The sequence below is a fragment of the Denticeps clupeoides genome, chromosome 16, assembly GCF_900700375.1.
Source record: "Denticeps clupeoides chromosome 16, fDenClu1.1, whole genome shotgun sequence".
NCBI classification, from domain to species: Eukaryota; Metazoa; Chordata; class Actinopteri; order Clupeiformes; family Denticipitidae; genus Denticeps; species Denticeps clupeoides.
The window spans coordinates 15083416-15106095 of NC_041722.1; the positions used below are offsets into that span (position 1 = coordinate 15083416).

At 42.9% G+C, this 22680-nt stretch overlaps 1 protein-coding gene and 1 long non-coding RNA gene across 3 annotated transcripts in view; one reads left to right on the forward strand and one right to left on the reverse strand.

Annotated features, from left to right (window-relative positions):
• Positions 1 to 273: 273 nt before the first annotated feature.
• The window catches only part of mapk8ip1b (mitogen-activated protein kinase 8 interacting protein 1b), a 28871-nt gene continuing 6464 nt past the window's right edge, over positions 274 to 22680 (reverse strand). Inside the window, exons 1-12 of one of the 2 annotated variants that reach the window (XM_028956853.1) lie at positions 22087 to 22679; positions 17533 to 17644; positions 11908 to 12150; positions 8568 to 8649; positions 6985 to 7944; positions 4996 to 5071; positions 2972 to 3144; positions 2497 to 2600; positions 1989 to 2102; positions 1419 to 1489; positions 1205 to 1303; positions 274 to 1122 (exon numbers count right to left, since the gene is read on the reverse strand). In XM_028956853.1, the coding sequence (XP_028812686.1) occupies positions 1050 to 1122; positions 1205 to 1303; positions 1419 to 1489; positions 1989 to 2102; positions 2497 to 2600; positions 2972 to 3144; positions 4996 to 5071; positions 6985 to 7944; positions 8568 to 8649; positions 11908 to 12150; positions 17533 to 17644; positions 22087 to 22142 (2163 nt within the window). In that variant the 5' untranslated portion in view covers positions 22143 to 22679 and the 3' untranslated portion in view covers positions 274 to 1049. Of the gene's footprint in view, positions 1123 to 1204; positions 1304 to 1418; positions 1490 to 1988; positions 2103 to 2496; positions 2601 to 2971; positions 3145 to 4995; positions 5072 to 6984; positions 7945 to 8567; positions 8650 to 11907; positions 12151 to 17532; positions 17645 to 22086; position 22680 lie in introns of those variants that run through there. The other variant, XM_028956854.1, reaches the window with a different exon arrangement.
• LOC114766204 (uncharacterized) lies at positions 7298 to 20329 on the forward strand. Its single transcript, XR_003742754.1, has 4 exons — positions 7298 to 7495; positions 15277 to 15339; positions 18154 to 18391; positions 20256 to 20329. It is a non-coding gene; the product is annotated as an uncharacterized LOC114766204 (long non-coding RNA).

A 22680-nucleotide genomic window follows, 5' to 3' on the forward strand; every position in this document is an offset into this window, starting at 1 on the left:
TCAGTGCATCCCTAATTCAAAGTCGTGTTAACCTACAGTCTACAGTCACAGAAGAGAAGCAATTAGGGGTTTTGTACTGTGACATTCATCTAGACTCTTCTCCGTCTTGGCCCCTCAGTGGTGGAATGAACTTCCCCTCGAGGTCAGAACAGCTCAGTCACTGAGCACCTTCAAACGACAGCTCAAGACCTTCCTCTTTAATATTTAGATTAAATTGTAACTTTCTTGTTGTCAAACTTGTGTACCGAATCTACAACAGAGTGAATAAAAAGATGTTTTCATAGTTGGGGTCCTAGTGAACCGGAATTGATCTCTAAATCGATGGTAACTTGAAAGCACGTTGTAAGTCGCTCTGGATAAGGGCGTCTGCCAAATGCCGTAAATGTAAATGTGACTACAGGTTCCCCCAAGCAGGAGTCATCCCCGTTTAAGCAACCCCCCCCTGCTGTCATTTAATGAAGGTAAACAGAAGTTCAGAAAGGCCTTGAATGGTTCCCAGCACACTCTCCAACCAAGTTGAAAATGTGATTTGCGGTCGCCCCTTGTGACGTTTCCATTGCCTCGTGGAAGAGAGGCCACCACACATTCCGCCTTGTACATCAGTGGGACACTGGAGGGCTTCAAGGACCCATCCAACTCACCCAATTCATTCAAAGTAATGATAATAAACAGCCACACACACACACACAGAAAAAATCATCTCACAATCATCATAGCTCATCTTTCTCTCTGTCCTCTTTGGCCCGTGGTACGCGAGGTCCATTCTACCAGGGTTGGGTAGAACGTCACTCGTACTGCAAGCCTTGTGCTTTTAGACGATGGAATTCACTGCACACACTCCTTTCATACGAGAGTCCTCCTGAGCAGGGCTGGCCTTCCTCTTCACGTGTTCACGTGCCTCTTATCTGGCCCTCATGATGTCAAGTGTGTTACGTTTTCACTCTCACACACTTATTTCTCTTTTTTAAATTACTCTTTGTCCGTCATGCAACATTGTTAAAATACACATTGCTGTACAGGGCTTTGCACTTAAGAAGGCAGGGGTGAGGCTATTCTAGGTAGATGTCTTCTGTGGGACACGTGAACTCCACAAATTCTTTATAATACAATTGGAAGGCTTTCCTGCAAGGAGACATGAACGCAATTATCAATTAAAGTGCAAAAAAAAGTACTGATGAAAAAAAAGAATCTTACTGCCACTCACCCTACAGCCTCTGCAAGAGGTTTGGTGGAGTTTTCGGACACAAACACATGACAGGCAAACCTTTGATCTGCAGGGTGTTTGGTGATGAAGCCAAAGTACCTAAAATGCATCACAACAGAAAGTGAGTGAAAAAACTTCAGAACAACCACTGTCGATGCATTACAGCCTCTAACATGGTGCTACACATGATGATATAAAGTGCTGTTCGACATACTTGTTGTTCTTGGGATGGTAGCCACAGAAAGAGATGTTCTTCAGCTGGAAGAAGTGACTGCACTGACTCTCCTACATACCAAAAAAACCCCAAGAAATTACAAAACAATCCAAAATATGTTTGCAACTAAAGAGCACTAATTGCAGGTCATCATTTTTTTGTTGAACAACAGTCACCAATAGGACAGAAATGGAAAGATGTAGACATTTTTACCTGCAATTACACGTTACAGACTGTCATCTGAGAATTGGCTCTGATTCATTACTGACAAAATATATAGATTTATATAGATTTACAATGTTCTGGTAAACTATATATGTTCGTGTTCACATTCAGAAATGTCAAATAATATTATTATTATCATTAGTAGTAGTAATAGTAGTTGTTGTACTGTGTATTTTGCATATTTGTTTTTAAAGTAAATAAATAACTTGCACATGCAAGTTATTCTATTAACAATCTGCAGCATATTATTCTATTTTCTTTTGTATTATATTTAGCTCTGTAACTGTCATTGATTGAACAGTATCAATCTGTGCAAGCATCCGTGTGTGTTTCATACATGCTTACCTGGTCATAAATACCATAATCTTCTTGTTCGAGCTTCACCCCTTTCATGTTGATCTCCAGAAAACAGGTAGATGGTGGGTTGTACTGCAACGTCATCCTCCTACTGGTTGCAATCTAAAGGCAAGAATTAGACATGCGAGGTAAGACAGTGCTTTGTATAATGTACTCACTGTAAGTCCCCCTGGATACGCTATGCAGAATATGCTATGCAGAATTAAAAAGCATGATCATGTTCAAATACAACACATACAATAATAGAGGCTTGTTAAGTGCAAGTTCCAAGTACAACTAGATAAAAGTGAATTAGATAAAGGTCCAGCCAACATAACTATTCTCGTTATTCCTTTTATTGATATGCTGATGCTCAGTATTTATGCTTTTGTTAATTGTACTTTCGCTTTTAAGCAAATTCAGCGTTTTTTATAAGGGATGTCTTCATTTTCAGGCCAATCCCCGCGTGTTCACGTCAAAAAGAAAAGAAATGCCTTCCGGGAACTGCTGGCTGTACCTTCTGCATTGCTGCACACAGCACATCGTTGCCTTTGTGATAGGGCACTTGGACCGAGCCCAGGAACTTCAGCCTGTACCGCTCCACCCAGTCACTGCTTTTCACTGCAATCATGGAGAGAAAGAACGAGAGAACGAGAGAGGGATCAGAAAGCAGGCTGTGATCATTATCTTAAACAAATCGCATTTGTTCACCATTTATTTCCACATGTCAGAGGCAAATAGTGGCCTAAACAATATCTGGTCAGCAGTAGTTCTTTGTCGAGAAACTGACCACTAAGCAATATGATAGTGATTGGTGTTGATCAATAGGGTAATGACTGGTCCCATGGAGCAACTGTACACCTTTAAACCGCATCTATATGGTAGTTGCAGATTATGAAATGTTTTGATTGATAGTAAGGAGTATTTGTAATTATCTGGTTTAACTATTGTCCATCAAAAAAGGAGAAAATCTCTCCCTCTTCTCTTGTTACCTTTGCAGTGCTCAGTCTCTTTGCTGACTTCGATGGCGTAGTATGCTGGGAAGATGCCACGGGCTCCAGTTCTCATGTTGAAGCCCTCATACCAGAAGTCCTCCGCCTGGACCTCCACCAGCAAGGGGTCATCAACCTCCAGTTCCAGCTCATCGTCATGACGAGGCACGAATCTGTCACAAAAAAAAAAAAAGCAATCAACATTAGTCTGGACAAAATGCTGCTATGTGACTGAAATGTCATTTCTAATTATGATAATAAGAATAACATCAATGTTGGTTATTACAAATCTAGAATAAGGTTACGGCAAATCATCCTTTTTATGTTATACCTGGGATAAAATTCTACAAATTTTTAGTATCATTATTAGTATTATACAGGGAGTGCAGAATTATTAGGCAAGTTGTATTTTTGAGGAATAATTTTATTATTGAACAACAACCATGTTCTCAATTAACCCAAAAAACTCATTAATATCAAAGCTGAATGTTTTTGGAAGTAGTTTTTAGTTTGTTTTTATTTTTAGCTATTTTAGGGGGATATCTGTGTGTGCAGGTGACTATTACTGTGCATAATTATTAGGCAACTTAACAAAAAACAAATATATACCCATTTCAATTATTTATTTTTACCAGTGAAACCAATATAACATCTCCACATTCACAAATATACATTTCTGACATTCAAAAACAAATCAGTGACCAATATAGCCACCTTTCTTTGCAAGGACACTCAAAAGCCTGCCATCCATGGATTCTGTCAGTGTTTTGATCTGTTGACCATCAACATTGCATGCAGCAGCAACCACAGCCTCCCAGACACTGTTCAGAGAGGTGTACTGTTTTCCCTCCTTGTAAATCTCACATTTGATGATGGACCACAGGTTCTCAATGGGGTTCAGATCAGGTGAACAAGGAGTCCATGTCAATAGTTTTTCTTCTTTTATACCCTTTCTTGCCAGCCACGCTGTGGAGTACTTGGACGCGTGTGATGGAGCATTGTCCTGCATGAAAATCATGTTTTTCTTGAAGGATGCTGACATCTTCCTGTACCACTGCTTGAAGGAGGTGTCTTCCAGAAACTGGCAGTAGGACTGGGAGTTGAGCTTGACTCCATCCTCAACCCGAAAAGGCCCCACAAGCTCATCTTTGATGATACCAGCCCAAACCAGTACTCCACCTCCACCTTGCTGGCGTCTGAGTCAGACTGGAGCTCTCTGCCCTTTACCAATCCAGCCACGGGCCCATCCATCTGGCCCATCAAGACTCACTCTCATTTCATCAGTCCATAAAACCTTAGAAAAATCAGTCTTGAGATATTTCTTGGCCCAGTCTTGACGTTTCAGCTTGTGTGTCTTGTTCAGTGGTGGTCGTCTTTCAGCCTTTCTTACCTTGGCCATGTCTCTGAGTATTGCACACCTTGTGCTTTTGGGCACTTGAGTGATGTTGCAGCTCTGAAATATGGCCAAACTGGTGGCAAGTGGCATCTTGGCAGCTGCACGCTTGACTTTTCTCAGTTCATGGGCAGTTATTTTGTGCCTTGGTTTTTCCACAAGCTTCTTGCGACCCTGTTGACTATTTTGAATGAAACGCTTGATTGTTTGATGATCACGCTTCAGAAGCTTTGCAATTTTAAGAGTGCTGCATCCCTCTGCAAGATATCTCACTATTTTTGACTTTTCTGAGCCTGTCAAGTCCTTCTTTTGACCCATTTTGCCAAAGGAAAGGAAGTTGCCTAATAATTATGCACACCTGATATAGGGTGTTGATGTCATTAGACTACACCCCTTCTCATTACAGAGATGCACATCACCTAATATGCTTAATTGGTAGTAGGCTTTCGAGCCTTTACAGCTTGGAGTAAGACAACATGCATGAAGAGGATGATGTGGACAAAATACTCATTTGCCTAATAATTCTGCACTCCCTGTATTTAGTATTATTAATGCAGGTTTCTCCGTGCTTTCAGGAGTTCCATGTTCCCTAACTGGAATGGAGAGTGGTGCTAGACAAACAATCGCTTACCTGTACACTGCTCTGTGACTCTGATCTCGCTCCTCTCCATTTATAACACAGGAGAACAGGCCAAAGGACTCTGCACCTAGAACAAGACAGGAGCCCGGAACCATTATGTTGACCATGCCGCACATGTTGACCATGACAACCAGGCATTTCAGCCTCTTTATACTCTTTATATGACCAACATCAACCATGGTTGCACAGTTCTCACTACGTCATGATGGCCGTGACACACACAGTTTTTTTGCCAATTTAGCAAAAGGTAAGTGCAACAGTAGTAGCTTCACATTACTTCAAATCTGCCACATAATTGTCTGACATGCTTCATTCTTCCAGTGGTTGAATATTTGGAGGAAAGAGATGGATCTTTCATTAATCCCGTCATTAAACCACCTTTATGTTCAGCAGACTGCACAGTTAGCCTTTTCTTTTCAGAAATAAAAGTTGAATTTGAGTTTTTTGATAGTTTGCATAATTTGATAGTTGTGCATAAATTGCTTCAGACATTTGATGTGATCTTCATAACAGGCATAAATAGCACTTTCATAAATAGCATAACAATCTGACCTCCTCATGTGGGCTTTGCATGTGCAACTGAAGATAAATGGCATCCCTGATGAACGCATTTGGCATCTGCTATTTACAGCTATTTGCAGTGTTTCATTTTCTGCTCTGTACTGTACGCGTCTGTGTAACGGGTGTTCTAATTTATGGCATTATATCACTATGCTGCTCTGAATGTGCTTGTAACAACTGAACAACAGATTGGTTAAACTGGTTAAGATTAAAGTATATTTTAAAGCTGAACAAAGCAGCTGCAGCTTAAAATAAATCAAAAGATTGGACAAGCTTGACCTTGTCCAGTGTCATAAAGAACTTCAGCTTGTTATCTGAGGTCTTCTGAAGTCAGCTTTTCATCTCAATTCTGTAGTGAGAAGCATTTTCATAAGCAAGGAAGATCAAAGCCAGGCCCTGAACCAGCTCTTTTTTTGCAGTGAATGCACACACATACTTATTCCAGCAGTGATATCCATACTTTTCTTAATTTTCTATTTTATGTTATTTATTTTGTTTCCATAATTCGCAACACACGAAACCAGGAGACTTTAGACAATGTGTTAAACTGGCCCTTCTTTACTCATCTGCAAAAGAATTATTAATAGTGTTAATCTATTAAAAGTCTCTTCAGTCTTATATACTCATTAAGCAGCTACAATTTTTACACATTTATAAAATTGTTTGGAATAGTTTGTTTTTCTGCATTCATGATGGCTACACTTCCGCTCAGGAATAATCCAGAGAGAAATTTTACTTAGTGCAGTGAGTCAAAATTACCACACCTCCTGCAGCATGGCCGGTCAAAGCCAAGAGTGCAACCCCTCCACAGCAGGTGGCACTAACCTGCTGCAAAGCGTCCCTGTGCTATCATAGAAGTGGTTCACTAAGGCAGAGCGAATGTGGCTCACCACATTCTTAGTCCCTAAAATAGCACAGTGTCAACTCTGGGGGACTGGGGAATCAACTAGCGCAGTGTCAACTCTGGGGGGCTTCTGATACCCACGATAGGGCGGAGCTATATAAATGATATGTCAGTCATTAACACGAATTTCCCCATTTCAAATACGAAGTGTATGCAAAAAGTCTCCCTAATTAGAGAAACTTGTGTAAAGCGGAGATACATCAAAATAAAAAAGCTTTCGTGGATGAATGATGATATGATGAATGATGCTACAGTAAAAACGGCTGTAATATTTGACATTTTAAACAGTTTAGAATTTTAGAATAAGACACTGAATACAAAGATATGATATGTTTTAATGACATTGTTTCTGAAGCAATGCGACTTTTGCTTAGGGACCTCTGTAACCCTCTGAAACTCAAAATACCTGGTTTGTAAGAAGAAGGTTCTAAACCTGGGAAGTTCCCTTTCCACTCCTTATCCCCTTCACATGTAGCCACCGAATAAGGGAAGAAGGAACAAAGAGGGTTACTTACTGGAGGAGCGTGATCTTCCATTCATGAAAACATTGAGGAACTTTCTTGAGAACGGTATGTCCGCCTCAGGGGTGGAGTCTTCTGACAAGCAGGCGGTGGCCTCTCGCCTGACCCCACCTACTCTCGCCCCTTCCTCTTCCTCCTCGTCCTCCTCATACTCCTCTCCCAGCGCTGACTCATAGGGCGAGGACACGCAGTTGTCATAGACGGTTGCCGAGTCGCTGTCGTCACTGTAACCGTGGTAACACTCTCGCAGGCTGACCAGCTCCAACTGAGCGTGCTCGTCAACTACCAGAGTGTATTTGACCGAGTCGTACGAGAGTCCGCTCGCCTCCGAGCTGCTCATGGAAGTCCAGGGTGCCCCTGAATTTCTCAACTCTTCTGAGAAGGTCTCATCCTGGGCTTGGGCCTCACCCCCACCACCCTCATCTCCATCAGCTAAGTCCTTGGTCACCCCAGGGTCTCGGGAGCAGCCGGAGTGCAGGGCTTCAGACGACGCCATGCAGGAAACGTAGGAGGGGGGGTACATTTCCTCGTCCTGCTCGCGGATGGAGCTGTTTGTGCAGTCGTAGAGTGGGGGCTGATAGGGCGGGGGTCCCTCATTGTCGGAACTGACAGACATGCGGCCGTGCTCGGGGGCCTGTGATAGCATTGGGGGCCTTTCTGGCTCCAGGGGGTCGGCGCTGCGCTGGACAGGAGTTAGGTAGATCTCCTCGGTGGTCTCCAGGCGCACGTCGTTGTGGTAACGTATCCGCTCGCGGTGCCCCTCCCCTGCTGCTGAGGCCTTGGTGGGTTTGGCAGCGGGAGGCGGGGCAGGGGCGTGGGTTTGCTTGGAAGAGACGGGACGTCTGTGTTGGGCGTCGGTGGACGTTCCACAGTCTTTAGTCTGTGTCCCGACGCCGTGCTGAACCTTATCTTCGTCGCTCAAGCATATGTGTTCATGGGGCGGGGTCAGCTCAGCTTAAAGAACAAAAGAAATTAACAAACACAATCAGACAAAATGTCACAAAATTCTGTTAATTAAATGAGTCCAGTCCTCACCCCTTGTTCCAACTGAATACAGAAATGTATTACATCATAATCCCGGTGTTAAGGCTGAATGTGACCAGACTGTCCCCGGTGTCCGGTGCCAAAGACTGACGCCCCTCATCAGTGTTTTCCTCTCACTCTTTCCTCAGTGCCACCACACACAACATCTGACCATGAATTTAACAGTGTGTATCCTGGATCATTATCACACTCATCAGAATGCAGTCAGCATGCAGTGTCTTCGTGACAAGCATTATCAATTAAAAAAAAAAAACCTGTAAACATTTTAATAATTCATATGCCTTCCAGCCATCTCACTGTCCATGTTCCCAGTATTGTGAATGTGCAGTTTAGACAGTCAAGTGCTGACTCTCCCAACATGGCCTCTCTGCTTTTGTCCCCAAAGCTGCTGAGTGAAAGTTCTCTGTTCCAATAGCAAAAACTGGGGGACCCACACAATAATTAATCATAACATGTTGGTGTAGACAACCAAAAATCTGATGAACTTCAAAGTCCAGAGCTGTCATGTTTCGGACAGGGATGCACCGACTCACCGGTTTTGAGGGGGGAGGATGATCTGGAGACCTTCTCCTGCCAGCTGTACTTCTTTGCCAGGGAATTGTTGTTCAGCGTATCCTGTGTGTCAAGTTGCACAGTTGAGAGGCCGTTTTGGAAAGAAAAAAAAATTGTGAGAAATGTGAAAGATTGCGGTGAGAGAGTGAGTGAGAACAGAGCAGAGTGTGTGAGTGGAAGAGCAAGACAGCAAGAGATTAATACAGAGAGAGAGAGAGAGAGAGAGAGAGAGAGAGAGGGATGGCAACTTTGGAGTGAGAGAGAGAGTTGCATTCACTCACACGCACACACATTCACACGCCAGTCACAGGCCTTGTCTTTTATTTGGTTTAAATGGCCAGGGATCTTTTGTGATACGTCCATGTGGGCAGTTTAAAGCCAACTTGCTCACAAACACACACACACACACACACTCACACACACACTCCATAGTGACACAGAAGGGGGACTGTTAGACAGATCTGGGTGTTGGTACTGTGATTCTGGCAGCCTTGTTCTGTACCTCACTAACCCTCCCCCACAGATCCTGTTCCCCTCAGCAGCTCACACAATGTAGGACAGCGCTATCACAGCACACAGGATGGAACTGAATGCACAGAACTTTTCCAAGTTCATGGAAAGCATTAAAAATTCATTCAGGGTTCTTCACGCCATAAAAAAATGTGTTATTACCCAAGCACACAAAATTCACACCAAAAAAAAAAAAAGAATTTTTGACACTTGTATGAGAAAATGTCATTATTATGAGAAAGAGTGAGAATTTGACAGAATGTATAATAAGAGTACAATCTGTAGCGATAAAGTAGTAGGGCTTGTTTCATTCTAATCGGTGGTTCCATTTCATCATCACGCCATAATCTATGAGCTACGATCCCCCCAAAAACTGAACACATTTTAAGCAATAATTTTCAAATATGAAGAAAGTGTTTAGAAACAACATCTATTTCAAATTAACCGAGGTCTCTTGGTTTGAGCTGATCATTCCAAATGGGGGACTTTGTTTGCTCCTGAAAAATAGTTTCTGACATTTTGCCATCTGAAATTATAGACTTATTATAAGTGCTTTGCTCTGTGGGTGAACATTGTGGTAGTATCCTAGTGGGTTAGACATCTATGAACCAGAAGACCACAAAGTCACAGGTTGAAACCCCACTTGCTACCATTGTGTCTGAGTATCTCCATTGTGTCTGAGTGTCTCCAGGGTGACTGTCCCTGTAACTACGGATTGTAAGTCGCTCTGGATAAGGGCGTCTGATAAATCCATATGTACACATGTACAAACACAAAGTGTGTTTAACTGAATGTTCCCATCAAAGCTGATGGGTTTTCAGTAAGGACATTTAAGTAGGAAGAAGAAGAATTTTGCTCCTTTTATGGTGGCAGCTGCAATTCTGGCAGCTCTACGGTGTGTGTGCGTGTGTGTGACGCTATTCCAAATATGACACCTCGTGATCATGCCAGCTCACCCACCCAGCTGTTATTTTCTCCTCCGGTCTGAGTCATCTCCATTGATGCTATCAGTTAAGGCAGCAGTCTGTCCCCATAGCAACTGCATCCGTGAGGTAGCAAGGCATGTTGGTGTGAATTGGTGTGTGATGTGGTACTAGAAATGATGCTTGTGGTTGCTTCTCTGTGTGTGTGCCCTGCTACAGACACCCAATTTATATAATCCTGTCTAATAATCTGAACTAACTACTGTTCACATTCTTTCTCTTTCTTACACGGTGGTAGTAGCCGAGTGGGTAACACACTCGACTATGAACCAGAAGACCCAGGTTCAAATTCCACTTACTATCATTGTGTCCCTGAACAAGACACTTAACCCTTTAGTTGCTCCTGGGGGGGGGACTGTAACTACTAATTGTAAGTCGCTCTGGATAAGGGCGTCTGATAAATGCTGTAAATGTTACACAAAAATAGACACTCAAAAATGCTAAATGGCTGTCCAGTGTCTTCTGGTGTGTGCTGAATGGAGAACATTAGATGAGTTTCCCTTCTGAACAATGCAAAGCATTATGGGTTCCCTGTTGGAAATAAAACATGTGGAGGCTGTTCCACGCTGGGCGTAGGCACAAGGCCAAGTGTGTTGTATCACTACCAGATGTGTGGTGGCAGCGTGTGGCTCATGCATGCCTAGATTAGAAATTAGATTATTAGATAGAGAATCCAAACTCAGGGGTTTCTCTTAACAATTAATGAGTTTTGTAATGCACATTCACACTGAACTATTCATCTCATCAATACTAAGAGAAAAGCTCTTGTGCATGTTTATTAACGTTATCAAATATACCTGATACACCTGGTCCAGACGTAACTGGAAAATTTTGCATTTGGATGAAGTATTAGCAGTCTAGATGGCGGGAAATAGAGGAGGAAGGGTGGAGATGGGACCTTGTGCTACACTTGCATGTGTCAATCGTCCCTATGGGCTCCTATCATTTATGGGGGTAGGTTATAAAAACAACATTAAACCCCATAAAAATCAGTAGCATAGACTCGTTTAGAAGAGCCATAGATGTGAAATACCAGCTTGAAAGAGGGTTACGGCCCTGTCTGGGACATAAGAGTGAAGAACTCATTTTAACCCTGTCTAACATATAAAGACATGGCTGACATTTCCCCTGGGCACTCAGCAGGGAACGTTCTGCAAGAACACCCCCATCTCCTGGTACACAAGCCCCGAGGACAGCGAACCAGGCAATTACACCAATGAAGTCTCTCCAGCTTCCATCACATGACAGTCACACATACACTAACACACAAGCATACACACCTAAAGACACACAGTCCCACTTCCTTCAAAGCAGGAATGACACACTGCCAAATATAGCTCGGCACTGACTGTGAAAGCTATGAGAGCTGTGTGTGTGTGTATTCTCAAACACGCATACACTGTTTAGCCCTTCTCTTAATCTGCATGAATGTCCAGCTTCATTACACCTAAGGGCTCAGTCTCATCAGTATACGAGAAAGAGACACTGAGCACAAACAGAAACCACACACACACACACACACACACACACACACACACACACACACACACACTCACACACAGACTTTTCTATTCTCATATGAGTGTGACGAGTCACACCCTTTTTGAAGCTTAAATACATGTTCACACACACACACAAACGATTGGAGGATTTACAGAGTATTATTTAGATTTTACTGTTATTAGAACTTACATATATACATTGCAGATTGAAAAGAGTGGAACCTTTTCAACAGACATTAACACACACACACACACACACACACATACAGAAAAACACACACAGGAGCATTTTAAGCACTGTGTGGTGGCAGCTCATGACGGGGTACCTGTGTGCGAGGCACCTGCGGGAACAGGTTGAGCGTGGTGGGTCTCTTTGGCCGGTACGTTTCCATAGTGACAGGCGTGGGGTCTTTGGCAGATGCTTTGGTGCCGGTCGGACGGACTTCCAGCTCGCGAACACCGTCGGCAGCATCGATTAGGTCCAAGTGAAGGATTTCTGCCTGGATGTGTCCAGCAGCGCCAGCCTCCACCTTCCCCTTGCTGCTATTGGCTCCCCGCATCACATGGGCCTGTGAGGATAGGTCAGAGCGTATGTCAGTCAAGCAAGAGGGAGAGAGTAACGGGAAAGCAGTGGAGGGAGGGAGGAGAAGATGCAGAATGGATGTATGTGGATGTCTGTGGGTGGGTGCGGTGGGTGACATCGAGTAAAACAATTAACCAAAAGCTCTGACATCAGGGTGTAACGCTCTCACTGCCAGATCTGTGCTTTCATCACGACTCGATGCAGAAGTGATGGTTATCAGCTTCTCTCATAGAGTCGGACAAACAGCAGGGGAAGTAAAAAACTGGCCTTGACGACGCAAAACATGTTATATCCATAGATGTCCATTGAGCTCAGTAGCTATGGCAACCAAATGGTGATGCTTCCATCTGTGTTTTGATCATCTATCTATCTATCTATCTATCTATCTATCTATCTATCTATCTATCTATCTATCTATCTATCTATCTATCTATCTATCTATCTATCTATCTATCTATCTATCTATCTATCTATCTATCTATCTATCTTTATTTATCAGTATATCTATCTGTCTTTTTCTGTCCAAGTGAAGTCTAGAATCTGTAGATCTGTAGTGGGGCACTGGGGTTTACACTATTCCATCACACACATATGTATTTTATCCTCACTGTGTAAAAATCCTCATTGTAACACAGGGAAGTCAGGTAAGAAGAGAAGCAGACAACAACAGTTTAACGAGACTTTACACGTGTGAGCTTGGACTGGGTTCCTGGACTGGTCATGTGACGACAGGTGATTGTACGCAATAAGCCTGTAAAAGACTTAAGAGCGTCTCTTCTCGTTCACCAACATCCAGTGGACCGTCTGACCCCATGAACAAAGGCAGAACAGAGTACCTGCCAGTAGCACATAGCATTCAAAAGGAAAGTGACTAAACTAGCTTCCTCATTCCCATTTGGTTTATTAATTTAATAAAAAATATCTGTAGTAGTATATTAGTAGTATAGTAGTAGTATATTTTGTAAAATATATAAACATCCAACAATTTCAGTCGCAATATGTGATTTTTAGGACCATTGATCAAGCTATTATCTATCTTATCTTATCTTGATCTTATCTTATCTTATTATTTAAATGTTATCGTATCTTATCATGATCTTATCTTATTATTTAAAAGACCATGGTGTTATCAATTTAACTATGAGATAGCTCATATCTCAAACATGCATTAACATAAGTTTCTTACTTACTTAATAGAGAAGGCACAGATATATAAACCACATGTTAAAATTGAAAAATGATGGACTGGTTGGCAGTTTTGTGCAACGAGAGAGATGGTCCTTTATTAGTCCCACAAGTGGGAAATTTACCAGTCTCAAATCAGATTGTAGGTGCTAAATGACATCTGCTGAATGCGATGAGGGGATAAACCAATTCTATGGTCTGATTGCACTTGAAATGGGGCATTTGTATGCAATTCACAGCAATCTTTTCTTCCATTCTTTCATCCCCCCAAGGTGGAGAGCTGAAGGGTGACCAAGCCAAAACTGCATCCTTTTCCATATCACAAATTATATTGCTCAAATAAAAACCTAAATCAAAGAAGGGCCCTTGGCAGACTGCATCGCTACCTCTTCACCGGTTAAGAACAGGGTTAATCGGAAGCCTCCTGCCTCAAGGGGACCTGTCTTATATGCCGTAATCACATGCCGCCCCTTTAAGAGCTTGTTGCTAGGCAACAGCCTGGAGACAGGGCAGGGAGACACAGCAGTGCTTGAGGATTCTTATGTTCATTCAGAGCATCAGACATACATGGGTGAATGGGGGCAACAGGTTCGGACCGTGCCCGGAATTCAATATCCTGGATTGCACAGAGGCAAGACAACACTAAAAAACAATCACTGACACTCATTTTGAGATGGATGCCAGTTCTCAGTGAACAAAGGCCTGCCATTGGCTGTGAGGAGCATCTGAAACTTGATCCCTGGACACTGAAACTGGAGCAATGATTGTCTGTGTGCCCCATGGTTAATTTTTATCTTGGTGGTACTATGAGAGAGTATGGTCTTGCCAATCCCCAGCATCATATTACATGGCAATTGTGCAAATAACAAATTGGCCAGCATGGTTATGTTAATTTAGTAGACACATATTTTTAGTAGACACAGTTTTCTCTGAAGCATCTCATACTTTGTGGTCATCTGGTTCATAGACGAGTGTCTTAGCCACCACATTACTACCGTTTGTCTGGTTCAGCAAGAACATCAGGACCTTTACATTTAGATTCTCTTTTTTTGTATTTTTTTAATTCATACATTTCTCTGCTCCTTATTGACCCCAGTGATAATTGAAGATGTTAGAAATCCATTATGTTCCCATAAGCCACTGTCTCAGGAGACAGCATCTATTCCTTGTCACCAGTACAATGAGTCCTACCACCTGTGCATGTGTATTTCTAGTACACACACATGCGCACACACACACAAACACACACACACACACACACACACACACACCTAAAAAGGTGAGCTCATCACCCTAAGGGAAAGACAGGAAAAGAAATGAAGGGAGAGAGGAGTCTTAGCATATCAATTATTGATAGGCCTGCTGTGTGGTACAGAGGTGGAGGACAGGAACCAAAAGACATTGGAGCTGTCTGTTCCCACAGGGGGTGAGACCGCCCTCGGGTGGGGGCTAATGAAGTGAAGGGTGGAGGGCAGAACACTGGGAGAAGCAACACTAATGCAGCAGCGGTGGATATGGAGGAATATGTGCATATGCTGGCACCCACCTGGGCAGCAGGCTCATGTGATAGGCTTCAGAGAAGTGGGTAGATAGTACTAAAGAAGATATTGATTTGTGTGTGCGTATGCAAGCGCATGTGGGGGAAGCCCTGACGTAGTCCATAATAGGAAATTTGCGAGGCCGTGAGGTTCAGAATTCCAAAGTAAACATATTCCTGGTCCTCTGAGATCACTGCACTAATGGGTTTAGTGGTCATTTGCGGGCTGCATGTCAGGCCTGGCCTCAGCATTATGGCTGCATAATGACACATGCCTCATCTCCACATCATCCCTGAGTGGCCGCTGTAGATTTCAGACCATGACCCCTGAAAGGGCACAATCGACCGCATTGTTATTTCTTAACCATAGCCCCCTTTGTCTGCCATCAGAAACGAAAAAGATGAGCACTGAGAGGAGGAGGAGGAGGACGATGGAAAGGAGGAGGGCTGCTTGTGAGTCAACCAAAACACACAGGCAGAGGATGAGAGAGGAAACCTATTACCATGGCAACCAGATTTTTTCCACCTGCTGCACGCGTCACAGCTCAAAATATACACTGGCTTTTGGCAGCCTGTGCTCCCCCCCCCCCCCCCCCCCCCCCCCCCCCCACACACACACACACACACACCATCCTGTGGAGGTGCAGAGTTATCACCATCATCACATCCGCTCCATATGTTGACAGTATTATACAGCAGCAGCTGCTACTTTCATCACTTCCAACTACAATGTTTGCTGCCATTATGGTATCACCTAACATGACCAGGAAACTGCTCCTTGTAATTAAAATAGTTTTTATTATTATAATCATTTGTGAAACATTGTAACGGAACATTTATATAAATGTAAATATGCTCTTATGATCTAGTTAAATCACTTCACTTCACTTCACTTTCAGTATAATCACTTCACTTCACTTTAATCACAATCACTTCACTTTAAACTTTGCTCTTAAATGTGCGCAGGCTGAAGGAATTTGGGAAAACCTTGAGCCGAAGTGATATGAATTATCAGCACAGCCCAAGAATAATGTAAAATGTAAAAATGTTTTTTTGTCCATGCCCCCCCTGAGCTGTCCTTCCCAGCTGTCTTTTCCTCTGCACCATTTGGCTGGGATTGTCCTTCTGTTAAGAAAGTAATTTTTTATTTCCACTACAAACATTTACATTTACAGCATTTATCAGACGCCCTTATCCAGAGCAACTTACAATCAGTCACAAACATGCTTCAGGTTTTTCACTTAATCAGTATGTAATTAAATACAGTAATCTGTGTTTCTTTATTTTATTATAAAACTATTTGCATAAACGGTGCCTTACATACAATGGTGTCCACTATCGGCAGAAGGGTTTTCTCTGTCTGTGGTCTAGCGCCCCTGCTGGTTAACTGCAGTAGACGTTTTAGTGACCCCTTTTCAATGACAAGAGCCTATTTTCCATGTCACCTTTCTAATCTAGAGTGTCTTCCATCTACTGTTTCCAAGTAAAACTGCATCTTAAAGCTAAATAGTAAATAGTAGAGGTCAGCGAGACATGACCTGTACGTCTCACTATAGCCAACACTGGATGTTCAGTTGACCCGAGCCTGTTCTGATATGGCCCGTGTAGTCTCAACTGGACCATTTTTCCACACATGCGTCTTTTCCCCCATGACACTGTACCAAATAATAAGACAACAGAAAACTGCACTGTGAGTTCATTTTCCATAAAAAGTGGTTTTTCCATGAGATGCAGAGGCATCCTTGGGGATTTCTGCTGTCCTGTTCACATGCCCTACAAAGCTGTGTAATCATCACGTTTTCCTGCTAAAAAAGCATGTGCTCCGCAGCAGTGCTATTTTTAGATAAGTGGCCATAAGATTTCACTGGTTAGCTTTAAAAAAAAAATAGTCAGAAGTGCGAGGAAATGCTTACAAAATACAAATCAATTTATTCCCTAATGATTACATTTATCTTCTCCTTGTCAAGAAAAGAAGTAGCATATGAAGCTTATTCACTTTAATTAGCTCCCAAGGTGCAGACGAGCAGAGAGAGAGAGAGAGAGATTAATATTACCAAGTTTTATGAAGCTCTGTCACTTCTTACAACCGTAGTGTAGAAAAGTCTGACCTTCATTTAGCCAAGGTGACTGACTCTGAGGTTAGTGCTCATGATGAGTAATGAATCGCTGCATGGAGGATGCTGGACTCTGGTATATCACCAATATATCACCCCCTCGTCGCCGTATTTTAATCAGGCGGTATATGAACAGCCTTCGCATCAATCTCAGTGTCCCGGATGCGGCTGTGCTATTGAACCTCTTCTGCCCTCGTCACGCTCCCCACCACCTCTATTCCGAGATGGAGTGAAAAGAACATCAAGCACCGTGCTTGTCAGGGCGAATCTTATTAAGCTTTGTGTACTTGAGCGCAGCCACACTGCAGCCTCGGTTTTTTGAAGGGCGCCTCATGTCACACGATAAGTGCAGGATTTAAAAAAATAAGGTCACAAGAAATAGATACTTTTTTTTAAATCATAAACATTATATTCATATTTTTTATGAATATAATGTATTATATTCATATTTTTTATTCACCAGAAATAAGTACTATAGTGAGACCTTTTTGGGACATTGGACACAATCATGCTCTCCCATGCTCTTGGTTACCTTAATTTCTAGACTGTTGCAGTTGAGGCTCACTCCCCTCTCATCTGTAATCTCTGTAATCTCCGAGAGATCCTCATCCTCAAACTCGTCCAGGCTGATGTCGTGGGTGAGCCTGTGGAGAGCGCGAGAGAGAGAGAGAGAGAGAGGTCTCATCACATTAATCCACATACAGCACTGTGCCTTACTCTGCTTCAACCCAGACTCACTCCTAGATCTCAGACCGCTTTCATCTTCAGTGTGATTTTTAAAAAATAAAAATTTCCTCATTCACTGCCCTACTTCAACTTTAATGGAAAATGAACCTGTGGTTTATTTAGAGTAAAATAAACAGGAACTACAAGTTGGTTACACTACTTGTTACCATGGGAGCCATTGCTACCCACCTAATGGCTTTAAATTTAATAATCTGAATATTTTCTAATTGTGGTTGGGACTGAGTAACCTGAAAGACTCAAAAGTACATTTCTAAGTGAAAAAAAATATGGATGTGTCACATTTTTATTAAATTCTAAAAAAAAGCCAGTTCAGATTATGAATGAAAAGATCACCAAGTCTCCTCCTTTCTTTGTATTTAAAAGCTCTGCACTATAACCGAACACTGTCTGTTCTTTTCATCACCAGTGGACTCATCTGAAGCCCCAAGCAAGGCGCTGCCTGCCATGCCGGGACAAAGGCACCATCTCCTGTTGCAAGGAACAACCACGAGGGGACAAGAGCTGCCCTGTGGCCGTGCAGGGCCAGTCAGAACCAGGGGAAGTTACACGGCCCTGACAGGCTGCGGGGAAGCAGCAGGCAGCCAGATGCAGGACAGGCTCCTCAGGACAGAACTGACCCTGTCTTCCACCGATCACTGTCACAAGTGGGCGAAATCAACTGTAAAAATGGTCTCATAATCATATCCTCACATGCAGCATTTTTACATTCTTTCGCTATACTTTTGCATTACTTTACGTATGATTAATTACATATTACATAGTGGAAATTAATAAAAAAAAACATGTTGCACTGGGTGTTTCTACATGATTTTTCAGGACTGTTTTATTAATGGTGGAAGTTATACTGATCAATTTGCACAATAGCTGAAATTCTTCACAATATATCTTGCCAGCCTATGAATTGTCTGGGCATCTATTCTAACCATCCAGCAGCCCGGTCAACATACTTTCCCTGCCAATATTCATATGCTACTTTTGACCATGTCATGTAAACCATGTATAGTTTTTTGGTGTCACTTTGTCTTTTCTCCTGTCACGCAAGACTGGCAGCCATCACATGACAATCCCCATGACCATACTGTGTTTCCGTCTTTACTGCTCTTCTTCTTTTTTCTGTGTTTGCATCCTTGTGGTTATGAGTTACGCTGGTGTCGGGCCATTACGGTGAGTCTCAGCTCCCGTCGAGACTTGTATATCAAGGGCAGTTGTGTTTATGTTTTGCTGCAGCTACATGCCAGTAATCGTGCCGTTAACCTGCACAGAGAGTCCCAATACCTCGGCCCCCTTTTGTGCTTAATAAAATCCATCTCAGGACTCGCACCAGCGTCTTTCATGCTCACTGGACAATTGTCTGGTGTACAATGGCTCAATATCATTACAGGCAAGAGAAAAATGCCACATGGCTCCCCCTTTGGACTGTGGGATGCCTCACAGGCAGCCTTTGAGTCATTATGTTAGCCTCCCACCAACAAAAGATTAATTTTGCGAGTTTAATTAAGCTCTAATTATGTAGATAAAAGAAGGCATGTGGAGGAAATGTCTGTTCCATGGCACACCTCACAAAGCAAAAACTGAGACTGTGGAACCTCGGTCTATTCAGCCGACAAAATGCTAAGTTTATGCTGAGTTTCAAAGGTCATTGGATCACTGTACGGTTTTTAATGATCCATCTTCCCCGACTGGTCCTCTGGGTTTCAAAATCAAGGTAGAAGTGAGAAGAGAAATTGCACAACTCTCTTCTCAAGCAGCCGTTTTAAAAATGGAAAGACTATGCTCAGTTCTGAAAATCCATAAACTACGTGGCACACAGGGGTCAGTAGGCCAGCCCTTTCCCATCATCCCCTGCCCTGAGCTGTCACTGGTTGCAGCTCACATTTGACTCAACCACATATTCATCATGCTAGATATTACATTTTTAGACTTTTACATATACTAATCCTGCTTTAAATGTCTTAATTTAGTTTTTATAATAGTTTTTACATTTTCAAATTTCTGCAATATTATATCTGTTTCATTTTGCTATGTAAATGAACTTGGCTCGCCTAGATATCTGGCTACAGCTGGGGATGTCAGAGAAGGTCTTTGACCGATGTTTCCAATCACCATTCAACTCACCATCTTATCGGCCTCTTATCAAAAATGTTGGTTTAGCCATAAAGGTCACTGCTGACTCTGACACGTGCCGTACAACATCACGCAATATGGGCTGAGAATGAGAAGTCCGAACAAATGGAGGATAAACTTTAAAGTCCGATCGATCGCAACCATGCCACCAATTAAAGGAATGAATCACAGGACTGGGCGTCGTTGTTACAGTCCATAAAACCCCACAGAGGTGACCCACAGTTTCAGGAGGTGGTGAGAGGAGGGATGCAGGGTTCACCCTAGTTCAGAAATAAGCACGTTTAGCGAAACGCCCGAACAGCGTTCCAGTAGGGGTTTCACAAAAAAAAAAATATATATATATATATATCTCTCTCTCTCTCTCTCTCTCTCTCTCTCGCACAGTCACTTCGTGGCTGGCATGGCCCGAGCCCCATCAGACAACCGGCAATTACCAACCCTGACTCAGCAACTGATGCATTCTGGGTGCTCGCCAAGCAGCAGGTCTGAAAGCTTCCAAGAGTGAGTTCGAACTCCCCAGGGTCCTGGCGGAGAGCACAGGGGGTTAAGCAGCCAATGATGTTGTAGCCCAGCGTTACCAACCAGGATCACAGGTTCAAATCCCAGCTGTGCTTCTCTTAGTCAAGTCTGACCAGGTCAACTCAACATTGACTAAATACATTTTACGAAACTGTGCAAGCTGCATCGTGTTGACTTGAATTATTATTGGCACTGTCAATGGCAATTAATCCTTAAAGCTTATTTCAAAGAATAGTTCAAATAATTTAAGAGACAAGTGTGGGAGAGGCTTCAGCAGTATGCAATCCAGTCAGCTGTTCTTGCCCTCTCTGCACGGCAGACACACTCACCCTCAACCGCTGATGAGACGAATGTATGAGAGTGCACAGTTAATTCAAAGGAATTTATTTATTCAAATATGTAAAAAATATGAAATGACACAAATGAACGAGTTTGTTTCGACAGCCCTAATTATTTTGCCCATCTTGGTTGTCAATAGGGGCAGTGGTGGCCTAGCGGTTAAGAAGGCGGCCCCGTGAACAGAAGGTTGCCGGATCAAATCCCGAACCGCCAAAGTGCCACTGAGGTGTCACTGAGCAAAGCACCGTCCCCACACACTGATCCCCGGGCACATTTCGTCACCGTGTGCTGTGCTGTGTATCACAATGACAATCACTTCACTTTCAATAACATCTAATTAGGGGAGAACTACCAACCAAAACGTTAGAATTTTATCTTGAACAGCCAGGTGTCAATCACTTGTGGATCACACACACAGAATTGATCAAAAACATATCAGTATAGCACAAAATATAGTTATAAATAACTACATCTGTCAGTAGCTAAACCTTAGCAGACATTTAGGATTTTTTTGCAGTGTTGTAAGAAATAAACAACATTTATTCTGATCAAAATGTGAAATTATTCCAGTTTCCTGTGGAGGGGAACACCAATGAAGGGCAAACTGACCTGGTTAAAATGACCTGGATTATCTGATGATTCTGTGCGGAAAATATACATGTAGAGGGGGTCTCAGTCTTTATATACTTAATGATTTTTTTTAAATGTGTCCTAAAAGTGTTTATAAATTACAGTATTAAGTTCTATGCTACTTACAAAGGTTCTTTTGTAACACGCATTACACACAAACACACACTGGTCAGAGCATTAAAAGAAAAAAAAGAAAGAATTTATTTAAATGAATGCAATTTCATTTATACCACAAACATAGCATGCACACAGCTGAAATCTCATGGATTTTATCTGCACAGGTAAGGTTTTGCATATGTTTTGAAAAAAAAAATGTAATTTCTTCAAGTGAGGACTGCAACAACAAAAGCTCAACATTATAACATAAAATGGGAGCAAAATGAAATGACAAATCAGCTAAATTGCACTGATGTCTGAACTGAACGGAAACTGAGACACACGCATTTGGAAAACCACAACAAAAACGCACGTTGCCCCCTGCTGCACGGAACCTTCATCCTATATGATCTGCTGGTTACACTCTTCGGTGCATAATGCTATTATGCAGCATTAAGGCTGAATATCCCACCTCAGCCCCTTCGTCACACGCACGCAGCCTCTGTGTTTCAAGGGCACCCCTCTACGCAGCGAGCGAGCGTCTGACACACACATGCGCACTGACACCCACAAGGTCAAGCAGCCCTTTTCACACAAACGCGGGGATGCATGCACTCAGCAGAGCCCCTACCATTTCTCCCACTGGTCCTCCATCCACCCCTCTCCTCCGTCCCCGCCGGAGTCCATGCTGAGACGCAGAGTACGTCAGTGATCAAAGCTCGCCTCCACTTCTGCTTCTTGCCATTTGGGCTCCATGGTCACCAGGCAACAACAACAACCAAATTCCATAAATGTGAAACCTATGTTTTTCTTCTTTTCAGTGCAACATTATCTCTTCTCTCTCTCCTCAGACAAGCTGCTTCATCTTCAGCCGATGCTTTTTTTTTTTCCCCCACCTCCTGTCTACATCATCTCAGGCACGTGAGATTTACTACAGCATGCCGAGTGGGAAAAGTGCTATCCTGGAGCAGAAAAAAAAAGGAACAGACGCAGGAGTAAGAGCCCAGCTGGAGTGTTCGCTGAAGAAGCGCCTTTCTGACAGACCCCCACCATCACCTCTCTAATTACTATCCAGGATCAATCCATCTCAGGTTGCTCCCTCCGCCAGTCCTGCCCGATGGGACGCTGTGTGATCAGTGGGGAGGAGTGGAGCCGAGTCGGTCCTGGCTCAGATCAACAGCCCCATGCGTGTGTGTGTGTGTGTGTGTATGTGTGTAAGCTGCTT